This window comes from Vipera berus (assembly GCF_964194415.1).
Source record: "Vipera berus genome assembly, chromosome: 1".
Lineage (NCBI taxonomy): Eukaryota > Metazoa > Chordata > Lepidosauria > Squamata > Viperidae > Vipera > Vipera berus.
In genome coordinates this window covers 232,103,423-232,125,137 of record NC_138202.1, presented here as the reverse complement: position 1 = coordinate 232,125,137, position 21,715 = coordinate 232,103,423, and the positions used below count along the sequence as shown (strand labels likewise).

General features: G+C 38.5%; 1 protein-coding gene across 1 annotated transcript in view; it reads left to right on the top strand.

Moving 5' to 3' along the window:
- EYS (eyes shut homolog) overlaps positions 1-21,715 on the top strand; it is a gene marked incomplete at both ends in the record, with an annotated part of 674,316 nt that overhangs the window by 476,726 nt on the left and 175,875 nt on the right. The window contains one exon of the mRNA XM_081346243.1: positions 14,176-14,396. Coding sequence (XP_081202369.1) covers positions 14,176-14,396 — 221 coding nt within the window. The remainder of the gene's footprint in view (positions 1-14,175; positions 14,397-21,715) is intronic.

Sequence of the window (21,715 nt, the reverse complement as noted above, 5' to 3'; positions counted from 1 at the left end):
CGGAAATATTTCACCAACTATGGCCAAGTCTTTGGCTGAACTGTTGGCAAAGAGAGGGCAACAAAAGGATGAAAAAGGAATGAATTTAAGAGGAAAAGCACATGCTGTACCACTGAAATATGCCGCAAAACTCCATGGGACCTCTAAATAGGGAAAATAATTTGCTTTTCCTGCTAATTAATTATCTGCTGGATTTTTGCAGCCCAGCTCTGGTAGCCACATCTTGGTGTAAAGGCATCTAATGACATGCACAGGCCATATTATGGCACATTCATTCTTATACTCACAGGAGAATAACTTCTGAGATTCCTCTCAACTGATTTCAATAATCTTGAAACAGATGGGGAGATAAAATGAAGCATTCTTTCCCCGTGCAAATAATACATTGTCCCAGAAGATCCTTGTGACTGTTGAAAGAGAATTACATTTTATGGAATCAAACTGAGCAATTCAATTCTGTACATCCAGTACAATTCCTGTTCACCATATGCATAGATATATTTACTCTCTTGTTGTGGGCTGGGGAGTGGAAGCTGCCCTTGAGCTATTCATAATTTAAATGAACGACTCCTTATCAAGCCATGGCTCTGGTGGGAATATTAAGGAACCAACTAGAACACGGGTTTCAAACTCGCCACATCACGTGGCGTTTTGTGACGTATCATGAGTTTTTTTGCATTGCCGGAGCTGGGATGGGTGCAGCCTATTGCATGATGCAACCAGCCCACAGGATGACAGTTTGACAGCCCTGATCTAGAAGAACCTCATGTTGTTGTTTTTTCTTTCCCTACTTCATTTGTGAAGTTCAGGTTGGTAGAATGAGACTGTATTACGGTATGTGAATATCAGTGCAGAGATGCCTTCCTTACTATTGAATACAAAGGTCTTCAGTTACATTACCTAACTAAAAATGCTAATATAAAAGGAAATAGGTCTTCACAATACAGTGAGGAAGAAGATGAAATATTAACTTCATATTAAATATAAAGCATATCTATCTAAAAATGAAGCTACGAAGGCTAATGACTCAGGAAGGAAGGAAGGAAGGAAGGAAGGAAGGAAGGAAGGAAGGAAGGAAGGAAGGAAGGAAGGAAGGAAGGAAGGAAGGAAGGAAGGAAGGAAGGAAGGAAGGAAGGAAGGATATGTAAAGGTCAGGCCCAATGACTGTTCATTATTTTTTGTTCCTTAATTTGTCCCTGAGTTAAGAAAACCAATCCATGGCAAAATCACCAGGTGAGGTTCTTGTAAGAATGTGTGTAAAATGGTGGCAGCTGATCATTCCTTTCTTTTCTTATGAGCAAATGACAAGCAGTGCTCTCAGCAGAAGCCTCATCTTGATGGGCAGTATTTGAAGAGATAAGCCAAGGGATATTAAATTCAACATCAGTTGATCAGTTGGCAGATTGCCTTAAAGGGAATGATATGAAACAAGTTGCTGGAATTAAGCAAATTCAATTAATTGTAGATGTATTCCATTTTTGGTTCATTATTAAAATTATTTCATTATCAGGTATGCTGCAGTCTTAAGTGTAACCATTCTGAGCCCTATTTTAATCTGGGAAAATATAAAAGTGCTAATAAGGAGTGCTGTTTGCTGTTGATTTATATTCTGGTATCTTGCCTGGCAGTTTTGGATTTGGCCTGATCTATGATTGTCACATTTTTCCAATTGATACTATGGTTAAATCTGTCTATATGTTGTGAAATTAAAGAATTTTCATCATGCCTTTTCACAACCTGTTGGTGTTCATAGATACATTCTGCCAGTTTTCTGCCTGTTTGTCCTACATTGTGGTTGTTGCAGTTCTTACATTTTATGTTGTAGATGACTCCTGTTTTTCTTCTGTGGTTGCTGGGTCTTTGGGTTTGCTTAGGATGTTTTGAAGGGCTTTAGTTGACTTATGTACTATGCTGATTCCATGTGGTTGTAGTAGTCTATTTGCAGTTTATGAAATATTCTTGATGTATGGCAGTGTAATTGTTTTTAGGATTTGTGTTGGTTGTGTTGCATTGGGTTGAGAGGTCAGGGACTTTATGATGAAGTTGCCTGGGTATAAACTGACTGCAAACAGCACTCCTTACTAGCACTGATGATATTACCCTAGTTAGGGTAATGAAACATCTGCAAGAAAACAAGCAAGCTCAGAGAGCACCAAGGACCCCTCATTTCAACCTGAGCAACAAATATTCTCCTTCATTAATAATAGTTTTTTTTTTGTTTGGTTTTTGACTCAGTATGAATCAAGCTACTGTTGTTTGCAGACTATGTTTATGGTTTACTATAATATTTGAAACCAGAAAATGAAATAAACATGGCTTGCCACACTATATGAAGCCAGCCAAATGTCATCTCCCTTCAAATAAATTCATTTCTAGATAAAGAGAAGCTGCAAAATCATCCTCTCTTGCCTTTTTTCCCCTATCCATCAGCTGTGCCATCTAGCTGTAGCAATTGGTTCATATGCACAAATGTTAGAAATTTTGTTTATATAAAGCACCACACAGAGCAAACAAAGAGTAAAGACACCATATGCTTTACTGCCCAACTATATATCTGTAATAGGAAACAGGAAACTCTAGTCAGAATAAAAGAACATATGTACCAAACTTGTAAATACTGCCATCTACTGGCTGAATCAACATAAGATATGCAGATGATACCACTCTAATGGCAGAAAGTTAAGAGGAACTAAAGAGCCTCTTGATCCAGATGAAGATGGAGAGTGCAGAAGTTGGCTTGAAAGTCAACATTAAGAAAACCAAGATCATGGCATCCGGCCCTCTCAATTCCTGGCAAATAGTTGGGGAAGAAATGGAGGTAGTGACAGATTTTATTTTCCTGGGCTCCAAAATCACTGCAGATGGAGACTGCAGCCAAGAAATTAAAAGACGCTTGGTCCTGGGGAGGAAAGCCATGGCAAATGTAGACAGCATACTAAAAAGCAGAGACATCACCCTGCCAACAAAAGTATGCATAGTCAGGGCCATGGTTTTCCCAGTTGTAATGTACGGCTGTGAAAGTTGGACCATAAGAAAGGCTAAGCACCAAAGAATTGGGTCCTTTGAACTATGGTGCTGGAGAAGACTCCTGCGAGTCCCTTGGACTGCAAGCCATTCAAACTGGGCAGTCCTAGAGAAGATCAACCCTGACTGCTCTTTAGAAGGCCAGATCCTGACGTTGAAACTCAGATACTTTGGCCACCTAATGAGAAGGAAGGACTCACTGGAGAAGAGCCTAATGCTGGGAAAGATTGAGAGCAATAGAAGAAAGGGATGACAGAGAATGAGGTGGCTGGATGGAGTCACTGAAGCAGTAGGCGTGAGCTTAAATGGACTCCAGAAGATAGTAGAGGACAGGAAGGCCTGGAGGAATGTTGTCCATGGGGTCATGATGGGTTGGACATGACTTCCCAACTAACAGCAACAACAACAGGCTAAATATTACTGTAGTTGTTGCAGAGAAATACATTCCAACAATGAACTATCAATGGTTAGGAAAAGGTCTGCAGCTATTCAGAGAAGTATTTATGAAGTTTTTCATCAGTTCTAAACAGTTTGCCACCTCAGATTTAAGCTGGTTGTATGTTCTTTTTCAGACTATTTTAAAGGGGAGCCCCACATGTCATGCATGAAATGTCTTTGATCATTAAACTCTAATATTGAGTCTGTAGTGAATGTTTTTCACTCAGAAGCCACATGATAACCAACTGGAGACCTACACAGAGTTCCTCTGAGTTAGCAGAGAAATATACTATAGCCTTCACTTTCCTGCTTGGCTTGACATTGCAGGTAGTTCTCAACTTACAATCATTTATTTGGTGACTGTTCAAAGTTACAACAGCATTGAAAAAAGTGATTCGCTCAGATTTGCAACCATTGCAACAATCCCATGGTCACATGATCAAAATTCAGGTACTTGGCAACTGACTCGTATTTATGACAGTTGCAATGTCCCAGGGTCATGTGGTCACCTTTTGCCACTTTCTGACAAACGTCTATTGTTAAGATTCACTTAACAGTTGGATTACTAACTTAGCAATGCAGTGATTCACTTAACAACTGTGGCAAGAAAGTTCGTAAAATGGGACAAAACTCAGTTAGCTTACTTTGCTTAGCAACAGAAATTCTGGGCACAACTGAGGTCGTACGTTGAGGACTACCTGTACAAGCAACTTCTTATTTATTATATATTCTCCTCCATGGGTTGTAGTAACTTTTAAAACTCCTCTACATTTATCAGAATTTACCTAAATGTTCTGTTATTGCTACAGGCTTCCAGTCATTTTTCATCACATTTTTCATCCTATCAATCAAATTCCTTTCTCTTTCATAAATAGCGACATTGTTCAGCACAGTTTGCCAGAATTAGAAAGTACACATCCAGACCTCTTTTTCCTTGGCAATTAGTGAAAAAAATATTGCTTGGTCATTAATGCTTACCATATTCAGCTAAATACATTGAAATGTGGAGTGAAAAACATGTTCTGGATCTGGAATCTCTACATGAAAATTTGCTATTGAGAAAAGCTATTCTGAGATAGAAAATTCTAGATGAGTATTAGATGCCAGCAAAGGATTAGAGCCTTGGTGGAGCAGTGGGCTAATGCCTCCTTAAGTAACACCAGCTGCCTGCAATTAGTGCAGGTTCGCATCCCACCAGGCTCAAGGTTGACTCAGCCTTCCATCCTTCCGAGGTAGGTAAAATGAGGACCCAGATTGTTGGGGGCAATAAGCTGACTTTGTAATAATGCCGCTTGGGTGTGTGTGTGAAAGCCCTAATAAGCAGGCATATACATAGAATGAAGGCTACTGCTACTGCTAAGCTTGTAAGCTGCCCTGAGTCTTCGGAGAAGGGCGGGATATAAATGGAATTAGAGATCTATGTATCTCTTTGCTACCCTCATAGCAAATCATCTGAATTTTTTAGCCCTAATTAAATTTGGAACCCCAATTTGATTCTCTTCTTCCAGTGACTTTTGTTCCTAAAAATCCACCAAATCTTCAGCTTCTACAGTATTAAAAAAATCCCTTGTAAAGAATTGTGCTTACCAAGGTTTGCCAAATTGCTTTCAATATAAAGATCACGTTTTGGTACAAATGGCCACCTGGTGTTTATAGGATGTGGCTGATGGTTGCTTCCTTCTGTCTCCATCTTTTCCTCTCCCTGTGGAAAGTTACAAATTGTTCTGATTGCCCTCTTGTTGAAAAAGTGACATGGAAGCTTACAGTTCCATGAACATGATTAGCAGTTCTTTGGAACAAATGAATTGTAAAGCTCTGGTACAGTGAAAAAGTGCTTAGAAGAATTTTTTTTTGTCCTATAGCAGACAGGAGAAAAAGAATGACAAAGTAAGCTATATTTGCCCCGTGGGGGTCACACCTATATGGCTCATTAGCCAAATGAAGGATTCTGACTTGATTATTCTCTGCAGATTGGCACAAATGGTTGGAAAAGAAAGTTGTTTTTTTCCCTACCATAAGCTTTAATTAAAATTTCTATACAGAGTTTTCTTCAGTTGCCTAAGTTACAAATATGAAATGTCAGCTTGATCGAAAGTCAGTGGGACTCATTGCCAGATAAGTATGCATAAGATGATGACCTAAAACAACAACAACAACAAAAGAATAAACTTAGAAAGATGGAAAAAGCATAAACAAAGTTTGCTGGTTTAAGAACGCAGAAATTAAACATAGTGAGATTTGTCAACGGTTGCTGTATTAAATTCAGAGGAAGAATTGGACATGTAATTTTTAAGAACTGTATCAGCAGGCCTGCATAATAAGAATGGAATTATCCCAGTGTTTACAGGGGGGGAGGAAAGTTGAGTGAAATTGATGTGATTTGTGTGGATGCCAGAAAAAAATCCATACAATATTCTCTCCCCACCCTATCTCTATCTCTGGTGACCCTATTCTTACCTGAAGACAATAAAATGGAGTTGATCTCATTTTATTGTTGAAAGAATGATAATCAGCCCAGAAATCTCAGCAAATTTTGTAACTGACTGGGGATTTTAACATTTATTTTTTATATACATACAATGGGAAGTGCAGTTCCAGATTCATTTCCACTATTGAGGCTTTGGACAACAAACATGGCATCTGATTAAAGCCTATCTATTCTAAAGCATTGAAGGCACATGATATAGTCTGTGTCCCAGGAAACTCCAAGTACCTTTTTGGAATTAAATCCAAGTCCCCGCACAGCCATAATATTTAGTCCACTATTCACTTTTTTACTCTGACCTCCAGCTTCCCCCCCATTTTCCATATCTGGGCAAACAAAAAGCTGGAGGATCTTGGATCCACCAGTAGTTACTGAAATGCAGTTCCATGCCATTCCCTATATTGATGAAGGTTGCTGAGGGCTGCAGTTGTACAACTTTGTGAGAATCACAAGCTGCCCATATAACGCAAACTCCATTAGGTGCAGACATTTCCTATTCAAACAGACTACTGGAGCTTAGCTAAACTCTAAATCCTGTGCTGTAAAAGAAAATACCTGAATGGGATAGAGGTGGAAATACAGTCTATTGATCCTTCAACAGAATGACAATTCAGCTGTAAAATAGAGGGGTAAAAAAATACCTGCATGGTTTTAAGGATAATTAGATGACTTTTTAGGACTTTTGCTTGTAGTATTCTCTTCAATCTTCTAAATACTTTCCAGAAAAAAAGTTTCCTAGATAAAGAACCAACTATAACAACAACGTAACTTTTTCCTATCAGAGTTAGCTTTTTAACTTTTTCTAGGGAATCTTGGGTATTATGGAAAATGAGATTATAAAAGCAGATGACAAGAGATTACCAGAGCAACATTCTGTGCTGCTAATTGAGGACTGCTGGTCACTATTTTGTTATGTTCTCTCACATCAAAAACTATGTGTGTAACTCTTATTGTTCTATTAACTTTCCTGATGTGTTCATGTGGGTGAGAGAAAGAGAGACAGAAGTATATAATTCTCCAAAGAGTTGCTAAATTATTGCTGAAAAATTCAAGAGGTCTCCTAATTGGCTTAATTAACTGAATGATTTGTCCTGAAAGGAAAAAAAAACATATTTGCCCAGTTCTTATGTCAGTTATACAGTGTGGAACTGCCAGTTGAGCTTCCAAAATTCTTCAAGAGGGCCCAACTCTTTACAATACAGCCACTTCAATTCTATAGTCTCAGTAGCTCAGGAAGACATCTGATTCTTGGACAGGAAAATATATGTTTTGGGCACTCTGTTCTAAACACTCAAATTTCTATCTTTGGAAGAACAATAATCTATCTGCCTGTTTCAAGGACATGAAAGATGTTTGCCCTCAATTTTCTACATGGCATTACATGAAGCAGAACTCTCTTGTCTGATATTTTAAATCTAAAAGTCTGTACACTGTATCGGTCTGATCAGCACTGTTAGATGCATCAGTAGATTGGTGATGATTGATGAACCTCCCGTAATCTAGCTAGCTGAACAACATTTTCTTTAGCAAGCATTAATTTTCTTCCCAATAGCTGTAGAAATAAGTGCCAGATTTTCTTACATAAATTTTGTGCTGGTTACAGGAGCCAAATTTCCATCAGGTACAAACATAGATTACAAGCATCTGTTCCTGTGATTACAAATTTGATATAAAGCAGCTTTTTTCATTCTGCAAGCAAATCTTAGAGAGGCTCTGCAGAATGCCAGAATGTTGCTTTTTTATCTGGTACAGCTGTTGCATGTCACTTTTATAAAGAAATGAGATGTTAAAGTCATCAAATATTTTATATTGAAGTTTAAATTTCAGCAGCTTAAATGAAACAGGTTTGAAGCTATTTAATATTGCTCACTATAACTCAAGCATCACAGATTCTTGGGCTGAATTTGCACAATATACTTAACTTGGTTGTTAAATTAACCACTTGTTGGGTTGGCATAATATATCAAATAATATAATAACCAAAGGGGCTGGCTTTGCACTCCATTCTAAGCCCCACAAAATAACCAATATTAGATCTGTAGCATTGTGCTAATATACCCACTACGTCTCAATCAATTCAAATCAAATGTGTTTGATGAACAGTCAACTTCTGCGTTTAAAAATAATGTACAAGTCAACAATACTTGGTGTGCAGGGAAGATCTATCTTTTAAAATACTGAAATATTTCAGTTTTCAGACCCAGTTAAGTAGCAGCACATGGTAAATATGAACTGATCTCAGAAAGGTAAGCAGGATCAAACTTGGTTAGTACACAGATGGGAGAACATGGGATAATAATAGGGCTGTAGGTTTGACTAGGTCACTAGGAAGTGGTACATACAGGACAAAAGCAGTTGAAAATAAAACTTTTCATGTGGCCAAAAACACTACATGGGTGTATGTGCTGGTTTTAACAGGCTTTGTTTAACTGGCTTTTCAGGATTCATTGCCATGCCATGCCTCTAGCCATCAAACAACTGATCACCACAACATCTGTTTTGGTTTTGCTGTCCTCTCAATCAGCTCACAAATTTCCAGAAAAATCTAACAATCTTATAAACTGGTACAATTCAAAGAAGACCTTTTAGTAATTTTTAGATTTCCTTGACTTTTGGGCTGCAAGGCACATTAATGTCAGACTCCATCCAGACTGACAGTTGAACTCATTCAAGGTAGATAAGATATATGTACTGTAGATATTAGAAAAAATGTTTAATAGCTACTGCAAACTCTACAACTCAAGTACAATCTCTGGGTTCAAATTCCATATTATATTAGACTGAGAGCAATAATGGATGACAATTGGGATTATTACTATGGATTTCAATTTAATGGTTTACATTATATTTAATATTTTATTAGTGTAATTTTGATTGGTTATGCTAAATTCAAAGTAATACATACCATACATTTTTTTGTGTTGAAAGAAAAGAAACTTATATTGCATATAGACTTTTCAAGCTTGCATTAAATATGTTGCTCTAGAGGTAAAGAGTTCTGTTACCCCATGGATTGTTCAATATATGTCTGAATAGAAGTGTTCAAGCAGAATGGACATACTCTGGGTCTCTTGATGAAGCAGTACCATACAATGGAATCCAGGATATGTATCTTCTCTGTTCCACTGCTTTTCTCCTGTATGTACTACTTCCTAGTCAAACCTATAGCCCTAGAATTATCCCATGTTCTCCCATCTGTGTACTAACCAAGTTTGATCCTGCTTAACTTTCTGATATCAGTCCGTATTTACCATGTCCTGCTACTTAAATGGGTCTGAAGACTGAAATATTTCAGTATTTTAAAAGATAGAAGGATCTGTTCTCTGGAACAAAATCCAGATGGCCCTTACTTTGATAGCCTTCTGCAAATTCTTAAAGATTTAACTGTTTCCCCAAACCAGGATATTCAGTAATGTATGATGGTTTATATGTTGGATGGGGATAGGGATTTAACATCAGACTTCAGCAATACATTATTGTACTATTGATGATGGTTGTTTATTTTATTTATTATGTTCCTGTTCTTTTGTCACCTGCTCAGAGTCATGTGCTGATATGTGTGGTCATATAAGTCTTTTAAATAAATAGAAACTAAATAGGATCCATTCCTTCAATGTTCTGGAGATCAATGAAATTATTTTCTGTACTTTGGCCATGACCAATTTCAATAAATATTTTATCCCAGCATAAAACTATAACTCCAGTCTGGTATACCCGTTAAGACACCAGGACAGAGGGATCGTGAATTCTAATTCCACCTTAGGCACAAAATGGCTGGATGGCTCTGAAGAGTTGCTACTTCTCGACCCCTGAAAAAGGCAAAGGCAAACTCTTGCCAAGAAAGCTGCAAAGACTAATCCAAGACTGACTTGAAGGCATACGGACAAAAACCTCAGGTTGTGCATAGGTAGAGAGCCAGTTTGGTCTAGGTTAAGAAGCCAGACCAGAAACTGGGAAACTGTGAGTTCTAGTTCAACCTTAGGCATGAAAACTGCCTGGATGACTTTGGGCCAGACACTGTCTCTCAGCTCTAAGAATCAGGCAATGACTTTTGTCAAGAAAACTGCATAGACTTCTTCAGACAGTTGCCAAGAGGCATACTCAATCATACAGACAGACACAGACAAACAGATGGTCCAAATATCTATACACCATTAAAACTGTTGTTCCCATTACCTTTAACTGGGTGAGATGGTGAACGTAGGGCAACAATTTTTTGAACCAAGATATTGCAAATGGACTAACTTACAGAATGCATCCAAATTCAGGACCCATGACTCCCATGAAATTGAAATTTGGTAAGTTTTATAAAGCATACCATATAGCAGTTTATGACATTGTACAAAATATCGTAAAACATTTCCTGTGCTGATGTTTGAGTCTGCTATACTTGGGTTATTTTCAAGGCAGATCCATCTCTGAATGTATCCCAACTTTTCTAGTGAAAGCAGCACATTAGAAGTTCTGTTATTGTTGAAGGTATTGAGCAATCTAGTAAGGAAATATCTCTGAAAGGTTGAGCCAATGTGACACAGGTTGTCTATCATACCCTATATTGAAGTCAGAGATGGATTCAAACACCCTTTTAGATTTCTTCACCTGTTTTCTAGGCAGAGAAATAAGATGATTTTTCTGCCTTTTTCTGGGAAGAGAGATATTCTCTCAGTTCCATATCAAGGCAGGTCTATCTCCTGACTACTGATAGCCACATTGCTACTAAAAAGGGAGGAATTTCCTTATAGCAATAGCAATACCACTTAGACTTACATACTGCTTCATAGTGCTTTACAGCACTCTCTGAGCAGTTTACAGAGTCAGCCTATTGCCTCCAACAATCTGGGTCCTCATTTTACCGACCTTGTAATGATGGAAGGCTGAGTCAACCTTGAGCCGGTCAGGATCGATCTCCAGGCTATGGGCAAAGTTAGCCTGCAATACTGCATTCCAACCTCTGTGCCACCTATGATGCCATCCTTAGCTATAACTCTAAGGTGAAGAATAAAACTGAGTGTGGATTGCTGGAGCAATTATTATATTAAATAATGAAAAACATGTTCCTCTTGGTCAGTTTTTTACTAAGTAAGGGCAAGGACACCAAGCTCCGTCCACAACATTTAATCTGAAATTTTCTTTCATTCAACTGAATTAGAACTAGCAGAAGAAAAAAAATACTAACAATTAAGTAAGGGAACATTTCTTTGCCAAGCGCTAATCCCAACAATACATGCCATCATTTTTCTCTCTCTTTCTAACAAATAAGCCCTTTTATGCAGTCCTTGAGGCAGCTGAACAACATTACTTTAGCACTGCAGAGAGGTGCCCTGCTTCCCCTCTCCCCCAAATGCCAATCAAGAAGGATGAGACAAGAAAAGAAATCCTTCACAGGCTTTTTTTTTACCTTGCTTAAAGTCAAATCAAGCTTGTCTGATACAATTTTTTTTTCTGGTGCCTTGCTGAAGCTTCTAACACCTCAATTACTAAATGACTTTTAAATGTTTCTGAGCTCTTTATTTAAATAAGTGTTTTAGTTAAACTGTTTGGAGTCAGGAGTATTACTTATTCATAGCTGTTGGCATGAATGCTATTTAGTTGCAGATGTTTGCTCCATTAATGAGTTTGCAGGAACATTTTCTCCACAGCAAACCAAAGGCAGTGATGGAACGGATACCAACATAACCAGCATTGGGGCAGCCTTTGAAAGGAAAGCTCTGAGACTAGGTGGGCCATAAGGTGCAGTTGAGACATGCATTAGTGAAATGAAGGGAGGCTAGAATTTCTCTTCTGCTCAAGCTAACCTCAATTGCATTCTCCACAACAGGATTGAGAAAGTAAATTTTGCCCTATTAAGGTGGAGAAAATGGGAATGGAATGGACTAATGTGGCTTTCTTTAGAGCTTCCTAAACCCCACATCAGTCTGAATTTGTAACTAGCCACCATTGCTAGAACTAAGCTGTCCCCTTAGACCAGACATGTCAAACTCGCGACGTCACGTGACGTCGCGCAATGTATTGGGACAGTTTTGCCATTGCCGGCAATGGGGTGGGTGCAGCTTCCGGATGACAAATCCAGCCAGTGGGCCAGCAGTTTGACACCCCTGCCGTAGACTCCCAAAATGTTGGGTAATAATTCTTGATTGAAATCTAGCTTACAAATTCTCAAAAGTACTTCTTCTGCTTTGTAATACTGTGCTCAGGGTGTTTAAGAATTTCTTTTGAATTTCTCATGAAGTTGCAGTGCAAGTTGCAGTGCACTTTGTGCCTAAGGTGGAACTACTAGGTTATTTCTTAGTGGAAGAGATGGACGATGCTCCTGTTGGGGTTGATTTGGTTTAAGCATCCTTCCCAATTTACTAGTCTGCAAAAAAGGGGGGAAAAAGGAAACCTAGTAGCAAGAGCTCTTTTTGACACAAACAAAGACTCTGTTCAAATCCCCATTCATCAGAGGAGAAGGAGGAAGAGGAGGAAGAATAATAGATAAATAGATAATAGATAGATTTAAACATAGCATTAAATTGTGTAGCTCTAGATTTAGCAGCATTTGAAACGGCTGCTTCCTGGGGTTTATTTTAATTAGCATTCCTTTCTTCTTCATTTTTGTGATGTCTTGGGATTGTATGAGCCCCTCTGAATTTCCACCAGAAAGGTAGAGCATGTTTTAAACGAATCAGGTGTTATTGTCTATCACTGCTTTACATTAACAATCCCATGTATGTCTGTGAGGATGTATTCAGTGGGGCATATTGCCTGCTAAACATGAATAGGCAAAGAAAGATATAGATGAATGGTTTTGTATCTCTAATAGCTGCTCATTATTGTGCTAAATGGCCACTGGTTCTTTATCACAGAGCGCCTTTCTCCAGAGTATGTAACAAAACATCACTTCCTAGAATGAAAGCAATGCCTCTGGTCTTTAAGGTAAATAAACATTGAAAACACTTTATACCTATGCGGGTTAATTCAGTGCCTGAAACTCCTGAAAACGCTTGTTGGTGTTCATGTGTTTTTGGTTTGATAAGGCCAGCTCAGAACGAGCGCATTCCTGGATTCCATGTACTATAATATTTTTATAATCAAATACAAAAGATTTTGTGTGCATAAACAATGCCTATGTGATGAATGGACACTTAGGGAGGAACTGCACTTCAGACATGATAGAAAACCTAGAGCTTGGGAAATGGGAACCAACTGAATGCCAGTACTTGATAGCCCTGGTCTTTGCTGAACAATAAGTCCCACTGAATCCAGAAGGGCTTTTGTTATTAAGTTGATACTGGAAGTGGTGGGAGAGGCATGCAACATGGAAAATGATTTATTGTCAGCCCCAAAGAAACAAACAAACATGTTTTGGAGATGCTTGACCAAACTATTTCAGGTGAGCCACAGATCAGGAAAAAAAAAGAAAACCTGCCTTGTTGGGTTGAGCTGTGTTTCACCTAAAGCAAAATCTGCAGGGATTCCAAGGTGATTTGACAGGGCAAGAAGGACACAGTCTATCTTCCTTCATCCTTTGTACAGCCTAGATGATACCAGCTCATCCTTCTTCCCTTCAACTCTATCACTGCTAATGTTCCAGCATGCTCAGCTCTGCTTTTTCCAAGACCTTCTCTTTGCACTCTCTCTCTCTCTCTCTCAGTCACTTATGACGTTTTTTTTACAGCAGTCATTAAGTGAACCAATAGTTCTCCACTGATGCAGTTTTGCTGAAAATTGGAAGTAAATGCTGGTTTTGGCAAAACTGTCATAAAATTTGGTCATGTGACTGCTGGGGGTGAATCTGGGATGTCAATACTCCTGAGATATGTCTGGAAGAACTTCAGATGGTCACTGAACAACTTATCATAAATTGAGGACTACATATATTTTTAAAATAGGCTTTGAATTTAAAAAAAAACAGGACACAGATCCAATTCCATACTTCCTGTAAACTGGTAACAAGCTACGTAAGTTCTTCCAATGTTGTTGAATTCTTGTTAATATCAGACCATTCAAACAGATCAATGCTAGAATAATAGGAGCCACAATCTGAGATTTCCATGTTATCCATCCTTGGAATAAGGGGTTTCAAGAGCCTTATTCCCAGCAGTTGATACTGAGTTTTTCTAACATACTATTATTTATTTCATTATTTTATATTAGGGTTGTCTTCCTTTATAATGCCTAGATTTCCTGAACATGAGAAGAAAAATAAAAAATCTAATAAAACATAAAATTCTGTCTCTGAATCACAGATTTCCTGCCTATGAAAAAAATGCAGCAGCTCTCTTGGGTTCCAGCCCTGATTCAGTCAAGGCAGTTTTGACATCAACTGCTCTGCCAGCTTTATTCTCAGTCTGCCAAGAGGGCTTGTGTCATAATGGAGGAAGTTGCCACCAGATTAATCTTCCTGATGGTGCGGCCTCATTTCGGTGTGACTGCGCTCTTCATTTCACTGGGCGTTTCTGTGAAAAAGGTAAATGTTTCTCTTTTGGAACCCATTTTGGTTTAGAATAGTGTGTCACCTATTTTTCAGATTAATTCCTAAGACTCTTTAGGTCTTTATATATTATTATCTGTATTAATACACAAATACAAACACACAAAATACTCAGGTCAAAAATGTCTATAACATATTGCAATTTAGAAGTTGTCCCTTCTACTTCTAAAACAGAAAACATCTCTAACAGAGAGAAAAGTATAGAATATTATGTAAACATAATTGTAGGAGTTTATAAGATTTTTAAAAGACTTTGGAGTATTTAATATTTAATAGAGCTTGGTTCATTATTCTTATGCATGTCTGACACAACTGCCTCTGGCTTACTTTGTTTACTAAATCTTGTTCTATTACAGAATTTGTACATGAATGTAGGGGAAAATTGTGTGTATTAGCATGAAAAGAAAGTATGTTATTTGTTTGTTATTTTGGAAGTATCTGTGTCCTTTTTGAATCTCATTAAGAAGTATACATGGAGTAAATGTGTCTGCTTATACAATTTTGACCTAAGTATTTGCCTTATAGTCATATACTGTATATTGTTGAGTTAAAAAAAAGGGGTATACAGCAAACAGTACAGGTAGTCCTCGACTTATGACCACAATTGAGCCCAAAATTTCTGTTGTCAAATGAGACATTTGTTAAGTGCCCCATTTTATGATCTTTCTTGCCACAGATGTTAAGTGAATCACCACAGTTGATAAGTTAGTAAGACAGTTGTTAAGTGAATCCAGCTTCCCCATTGACTTTGCTTGGCAGAAGGTCACAAAAGGAGACCACACGATCTTGGGACACAGCAATGGCCATGAGTCAGTTGCCAATCATCTGAATTTTGATCACATGATCATGGGGATGCTACAAAGGTTGTAAGTGTGAAAAACGGTCGTAAGTCACTTTTTTCAGTGCTGTTGTAACTGAACGGTCATTAAATGAACTGTTGTAAATCGAGGACTACTTTTATTTTCTGAGAAGTTAGGAAGTAGTTTGGGGAACATTTTTTGATTCTAATGATTTTACTATCTTGGGATTAACAGGCTTCCTATCTCTGTTTAGGAACTAACAAAAATATTCATTGGTTGATTGATTGATTTCCTGCCTTTATTATTATGATGATAAATAAATCAAGGTGGCTATTATATCTACTATTACTTCCTCCTTCTATTATCCCCACAACACAACAACCCTGAGATATGAGTTGGGCTGATTGAGAGTGACTGGCCCAAAGTCACCCAACCAGCTTTCATGCCTAAGAGGGGATATTTCAAATAACAAGAATGGAGCCAAGGGAAGACTTCTCTTTCCCTACTTTCTTTTGCAAAATTGATGGATTGTCCCAATGCTACTCCACTACTAATGATTATTTTATTCCCCATAACCCAGTTGCAATTTAAATAGGTGGCTTTTCAGTATCACTGTTTCTGTCATAGATGAGAGAGAACCTACTCTTGAGAAATTATTGAAGAACCTCGCCTTCTCAAGAGAATTTTGGAGCATTTTTTGTGCAATTTCAGTGTCCACAATCCTGATTTGTGTCCAACTCCAATACAGAATGCCGCATTCAGACTCTGTACGTTCACTTCAACTTCATGTTGCCCCATTTGTATGCCCAAGCTCAATGTAGACTCCACAAAGGAGTACAATTTGTACAAAGAAGCTCCTATTATAAGTACTTTGCTTATGTATACGGTAGAAACACTTTTATCTTTTTAATCCTTGTCCCTTGTCTTACAAGGGAAGGAAATGCTATATCTTTCAGTAATTTGGGGATGATTAAGCTGCGGAGATCAGAAATCCACTAATGATTTAAAGCAAGGAAATTATTCCTGAATAAATAGCAAAACCTTCCATTCATGTATCAGTCTATCTGCAAAGTCGCGTGGTCGCACAGAGAGACGGACACTTGAGATGGGTAGTACTTCTTTATTGGATCAGGAATGAAGCTGGGGCAAAGGGGTTACCTGGCGTCTCTTTATACCTGCCCAGGTGAATCGCGACCAATAGATTCAAACCTGGGCTTCCCGCCAGTGCAGGTGGCCAATGGATTTCAACCCTGGCTTCCCACCAGAGCTGACCATGCCCTGGGGCTGTCAACGACTTGCTCTATTCAGGCTTTCCCGCCAAAAGCGGTTATAGCCTGGAGCTGTCCAGCCCCCTGCTGTGCTGACATTCCGTGTATGCTTTAAGAGCATACACTACACTATCCTTGCTATTATGTAAACAGTTGCATGGTTGAACATGCCTTTTCCAATGATATTAAGTAATATTACTTAAGTTTTCTGTCTACATTGAGTTATCATGAGGAAGCAGAATTTAATAACTTCAGAACTTAAAACAAATGATATTCCCAGTTATGTCTTGGGAAGATGAAAACCTTCTAAACTAAAACTGTCAAAATCTATTGTTTTCTGTATATTCAGTTGTAACTATTTTATATCCACTTACTTCCCCTAAACTTCATTTCTTCGATATTTTTGGTGCTTCAATTAAATGACTATGAGCAGCAAAAGTACATTCCCTTTATTGATGCTGGGTAATGTCCATTACAATTATTGAGAATTGCTAGTGTGTAGCAAAATGAAAGGCTATCCATATTATAATTAAACTCTAATACCCTTTTAATAGACTTTCTATTGTATGAAATAAGGACATGGCAACCAGAGCCAAAAATGCACTTGCCAGATTGTCAATATATCTGAAACTAATAGAAACCAAGCTGGCAGAGCGGACTGAAAGTAGGTCATTATATTGTATGTGAATCCAATAAATGACTGAACTAGAAATGATTCGTCCTAGTTAATGAGGCCTCAGCTTTCAGAAAATATTAATTTTTAAAATCCCTTTCCCATGTTTGTGATAGATTAAATGGAATTTGTGTATTTCAAATTGCAGTTGGTGAAGAACTGATCTGTGGGATTGCATTTTACACAACGGTATAACAAGTACACAGATATTAGTCAGGAACGTGTGCCAGAGAATAGAAAGGGCACTCGAGATTTGGTCATAACCAGTGGTGGGATTCAGATATGTGAACAACCGGTTCTCTGTGCAGATGCTGCTTCCGGAAGTCCATTCTGGGCCTGGGCAACAAGAAATTAGTGACTGGTTATGATGAACCTACTATCACAACCTACTACTTGATAAGATAGAAAAATGTGGGTTAGACAGCATCACCACCAGATGGATTCGTAGCTGGCTGACAGGCCGTACTCAGCGTGTGGTCCTCAATGGAACTGCATCTACATGGAAGGAAGTGTGTAGTGGGGTGCCCCAGGTCTCTGTTCTGGGCCCAGTGCTCTTCAACATCTTCATCAACGATTTGGATGAGGGGATAGATGGGGAACTCATCAAATTTGCAGACGAAACCAAGCTGGCAGGAATAGCCAATACTCCAGAAGATAGGCTTAAGATACAGGAGGATCTGGACAGACTCGAACACTGGGCACTATCTAACAAAATGAAATTCAATTGTGAAAAAAGTCAGGTTCTACATTTAGGCAGGAAAAATCAAATGCACAGGTGTAGTATAGGTGGTACCTTGCTCAATAGTAGTAACTGTGAGAGAGATCTTGGAGTCCTAGTGGACAATCACTTAAATATGAGCCAGCAGTGTGCTGCAGCTGCCAAAAAAGCCAACACAGTGCTAGGCTGCATTAACAGAGGGATAGAATCAAGATCACGTGAAGTACTAATACCACTTTACAATGCCTTGGTAAGGCCACACCTAGAATACTGCATCCAGTTTTGGTCACCACGATGTAAAAAAGATGTTGAGACTCTAGAAAGAGTACAGAAAAGAGCAACAAAGATGATTAGGGGGCTGGAGGCTAAAACATATAGGGAACGGTTGCTGGAATTGGGTATGTGTAGTTTAATGAAGAGAAGGGTGAGGGGTGACATGATAGCAGTGTTCCAATATCTCAGGGGCTGCCACAAAGAAGAGGGAGTCAAGCTATTCTCCACAGCACCCAAAGGCAGGACAAGAAGCAACAGATGGAAACTAATCAAGGAGAGAAGCAACCTAGAACTAAGGAGAAACTTCCTGACAGTTAGAACAACTAACCAGTGGAACAGCCTGCCTCCAGAAGTGGTGAATGCTCCAACACTGGAAGTTTTTAAGAAGAGACTGGCCAGCCATTTGTCTGAAATGGTATAGGGTTTCCTGCCTGAGCAGGGGGTTGGCCTAGATGACCTCCAAGGTTCCTTCCAACTTATTATTATTATTATTATAACTGGTGCAAAACAGCTGAATCCCACCACTGAGTATAGTTTAGTTTAAACTATGGTTAAAGAAACAGTGACTTAGCAGAACATTCAAGTCAGGTCATATTGTGATTATTATCTTTAAGTGGACAGCTTCTCACACTACAATCATTCAAATAGATCTGATTTTACATACTTCTTGTGGCTTAAGTATCTTCATAGGGACCAATTGACCTTTGTAACCTGTTAGCCTCAACCAGCCGGTAAGATTATGGAGCGTCTTCTCCAGATACTTCAGAAAAATTTGCAGGGGGAGGTCCAGATTGTTAACCATTTCAGATATTTATAAGAGATGAAACAGTTTAGGAATTATGTTGAAAATCTAATTATGATTTCTGTAATTGGGCAAACTCAAAGTGAACTCCCAGAATCTCAAATGTTATAATTCTCTTATTAGTTGGGGAATACAAGAATTATCTCCAACCTGTTGGGCAGTTGGGGGAAAAAAAAACAACTGGCTGCAATATAGCAGTGCTCATTTTTCTCTGGCTTCCTTTTAGAAAGCAAAACATGATTTCATTTCAAATTTACTTTTGAGAGTGTAGGAAATACACAGTTCCTTTTATTTTTCTCCTTTTAAAAAGGCTATTTTGGTGTTTTTCAACTTATCAGAAAACCTATCATTGCTAATCAGGAATGGACATTTGGGATGTATATATAAAATATTTCTGGTTTAACAATGGAGATTGGAAAACACAATTCACTTAATAACCTCCTTCTGTTCATCAGAGTTAAATGATTTGGAAATAAATACTATCCTTGGCTTTCTGTTTATTGTTTTACATGCTGTAACAGCTTGTCTGGTCCCTAAAGAGAAAATATCTTTGGTCTAAAGTGTAATACTGATATTCATTTGCATGCATGAGTCCCTTTCCCCCCTCTGATCCACTTCAGAGAAATCTCAAAAAGTAGCAGATGGTGTAAGTAAGATTAAATACCAAGACACCTTCAGAATTTTATTATTAGTATTCCACATAAAAGGGAGAGAGTGATTCCAAAAGTCTACACTTTCAATGGTCAGGTTTAGCATCAGAGGTTAAGCCTATGAGCTGGTGGTTATGTTTCAGGAATGGAAGTGGCATTCACTGGTGTTCATTTCCTTATTGTGAAAAAGTCCACGTTCTTTGCTACTTTGTGACATTTGTATTTGTGAATGACTAACTGCTGAACTGGAAAAATATTTCCCATTCAGACAAGAGTCAAGATGTGCCAATGAGTTTATTGCTGCTCTAGTCCATTTCTCCATACAGTATTGGCAGGGTTTGCAAAATACATAAGCCATGGTTTATTTATTCATAGCCTATTGGCCCAGTTAGCTATGTTTGCACATGCACTAAATCTTCAACTGGCCAAATAAGCTGAGCTCAACTCTCCAAGCCAATCACAGTGGAGGTTATCCTGTGGCACTGGCCCAGATTGTGAATCAAAATCTGCAGTTCTATCAATTGGGCTGTGCTATTTTAGAAGGTGTTCTAAAGATTTCAGTATACATCATACTGTTTCTCATTTTTTGGCAAGGGGGGAAGGGGCTGGAATTATCCCCCAACATCTTGCCATATTAAAGCTCTTCCAATATGCAGGATGACTTTATTTAAGCAAGGCAGCTACAAGGTGAGCAGACATAGGCAGTTCATGCACATGTAGATTGGCCCTTCTTGATTGGCATATACAACTGTTATACTAAGAAGCTACTTTCAGTTATGCTCTGCATTGTGCTTCCTGCCCCTTCCACACAACTCGCTTTGCCTTAGAAGGTTGCATAGAGGCAGATGGATGCTTGCTACAGTAAAGTTCAACATGACAGATTTCATTTATCATTGTTGGTGCTGTGGGGGAAAGCATAAGTGAGTGATTATTAATTGTCAGATTAACATTTTTAAACAGGTTCAATGTTTTTAGGGTATTTCTTTGTTCTTGGAAGAGGCCTATTTAAATGCTATAAATCAAACTCTGGGGAAGTGTTGACATGCTTTCTTAACTATGGCTATTAGGGATTCACCCAATAGCTCCTTGCTCAGACCTAGATTCTTTTTCTTTTAATGTTGTGAGCTACCCAGAGTCTTGTGGAGTCAGGCAGCCTCTAAATGTTATGTATGTGATGATGCTGCCGGCATCAAGCTCCCTGCGCCCTGTGCGTTCCCACAGAGAGGGCCTCCTCAGGGTGCCACCGATCAGAGAATGTCGATTGGTGGCCCCCAGGGGGAGAGCCTTCTCTGTGGGCGCTCCGGAGCTGTGGAATCAGTTACCGGTAGAGCTCCGGATGGCGCCCAATCTTCGCTCCTTTCGTCGCGATCTCAAGACGTTTTTGTTTGTACAAGCCGGCCTAGCCTGATGGGGATTGGTGGGGTTTTTTATTTTTTGTATTCTTAATTTTATCTTTGGGGTTTTATAATTGTATATCAATTGTTTTAAAATTGGGCAATCATTTAATTTCTTTTTAATATTTGTATTTTGTATTTTACTCTTGCCCTGTGAACCGCCCTGAGTCCTCAGGGAGAAGGGTGGTATAGAAATATTATTAAATTAAATTAAATTAAATTAAATTAATGATGGTGGTGGTGGTGGTGGTGGTGGTGGTGGTGGTGGTGGTGGTGGTGATATCATTCAATCATGTCTGACTCTTGGTGATTCTAGGTATGAATTAATAAATAATATGGGAATTAAATGTTTCAGAAGTTTAAGTGTACATTGAGATGTATATTTAGTACAAAAGCATTTTTGCAGATTTACTGCATAACTCTAAAACACTTGAATGAAATAAAGAGGTCAACCTCTTGTTAAGATATTTGAGGATTACATCATTAATTTTGCAGATAATTCTGTACCCAGTTTTTGTTTTGTTTTTTTTCAAATAAATCCCAGTGAACCAGGTGGAATGAGTCTTGAGTAAACCATGCACCATATTTATACTCTATCCATGTCCAGCAGCAATTAGAAAGCATACTGTATGGTTGCAATCCTATGCAACTTGCACTAGGAATAAATCAGCCTGAAATTTATTTCAAGCAGACTTAACGATATGATTGAGACTGGGT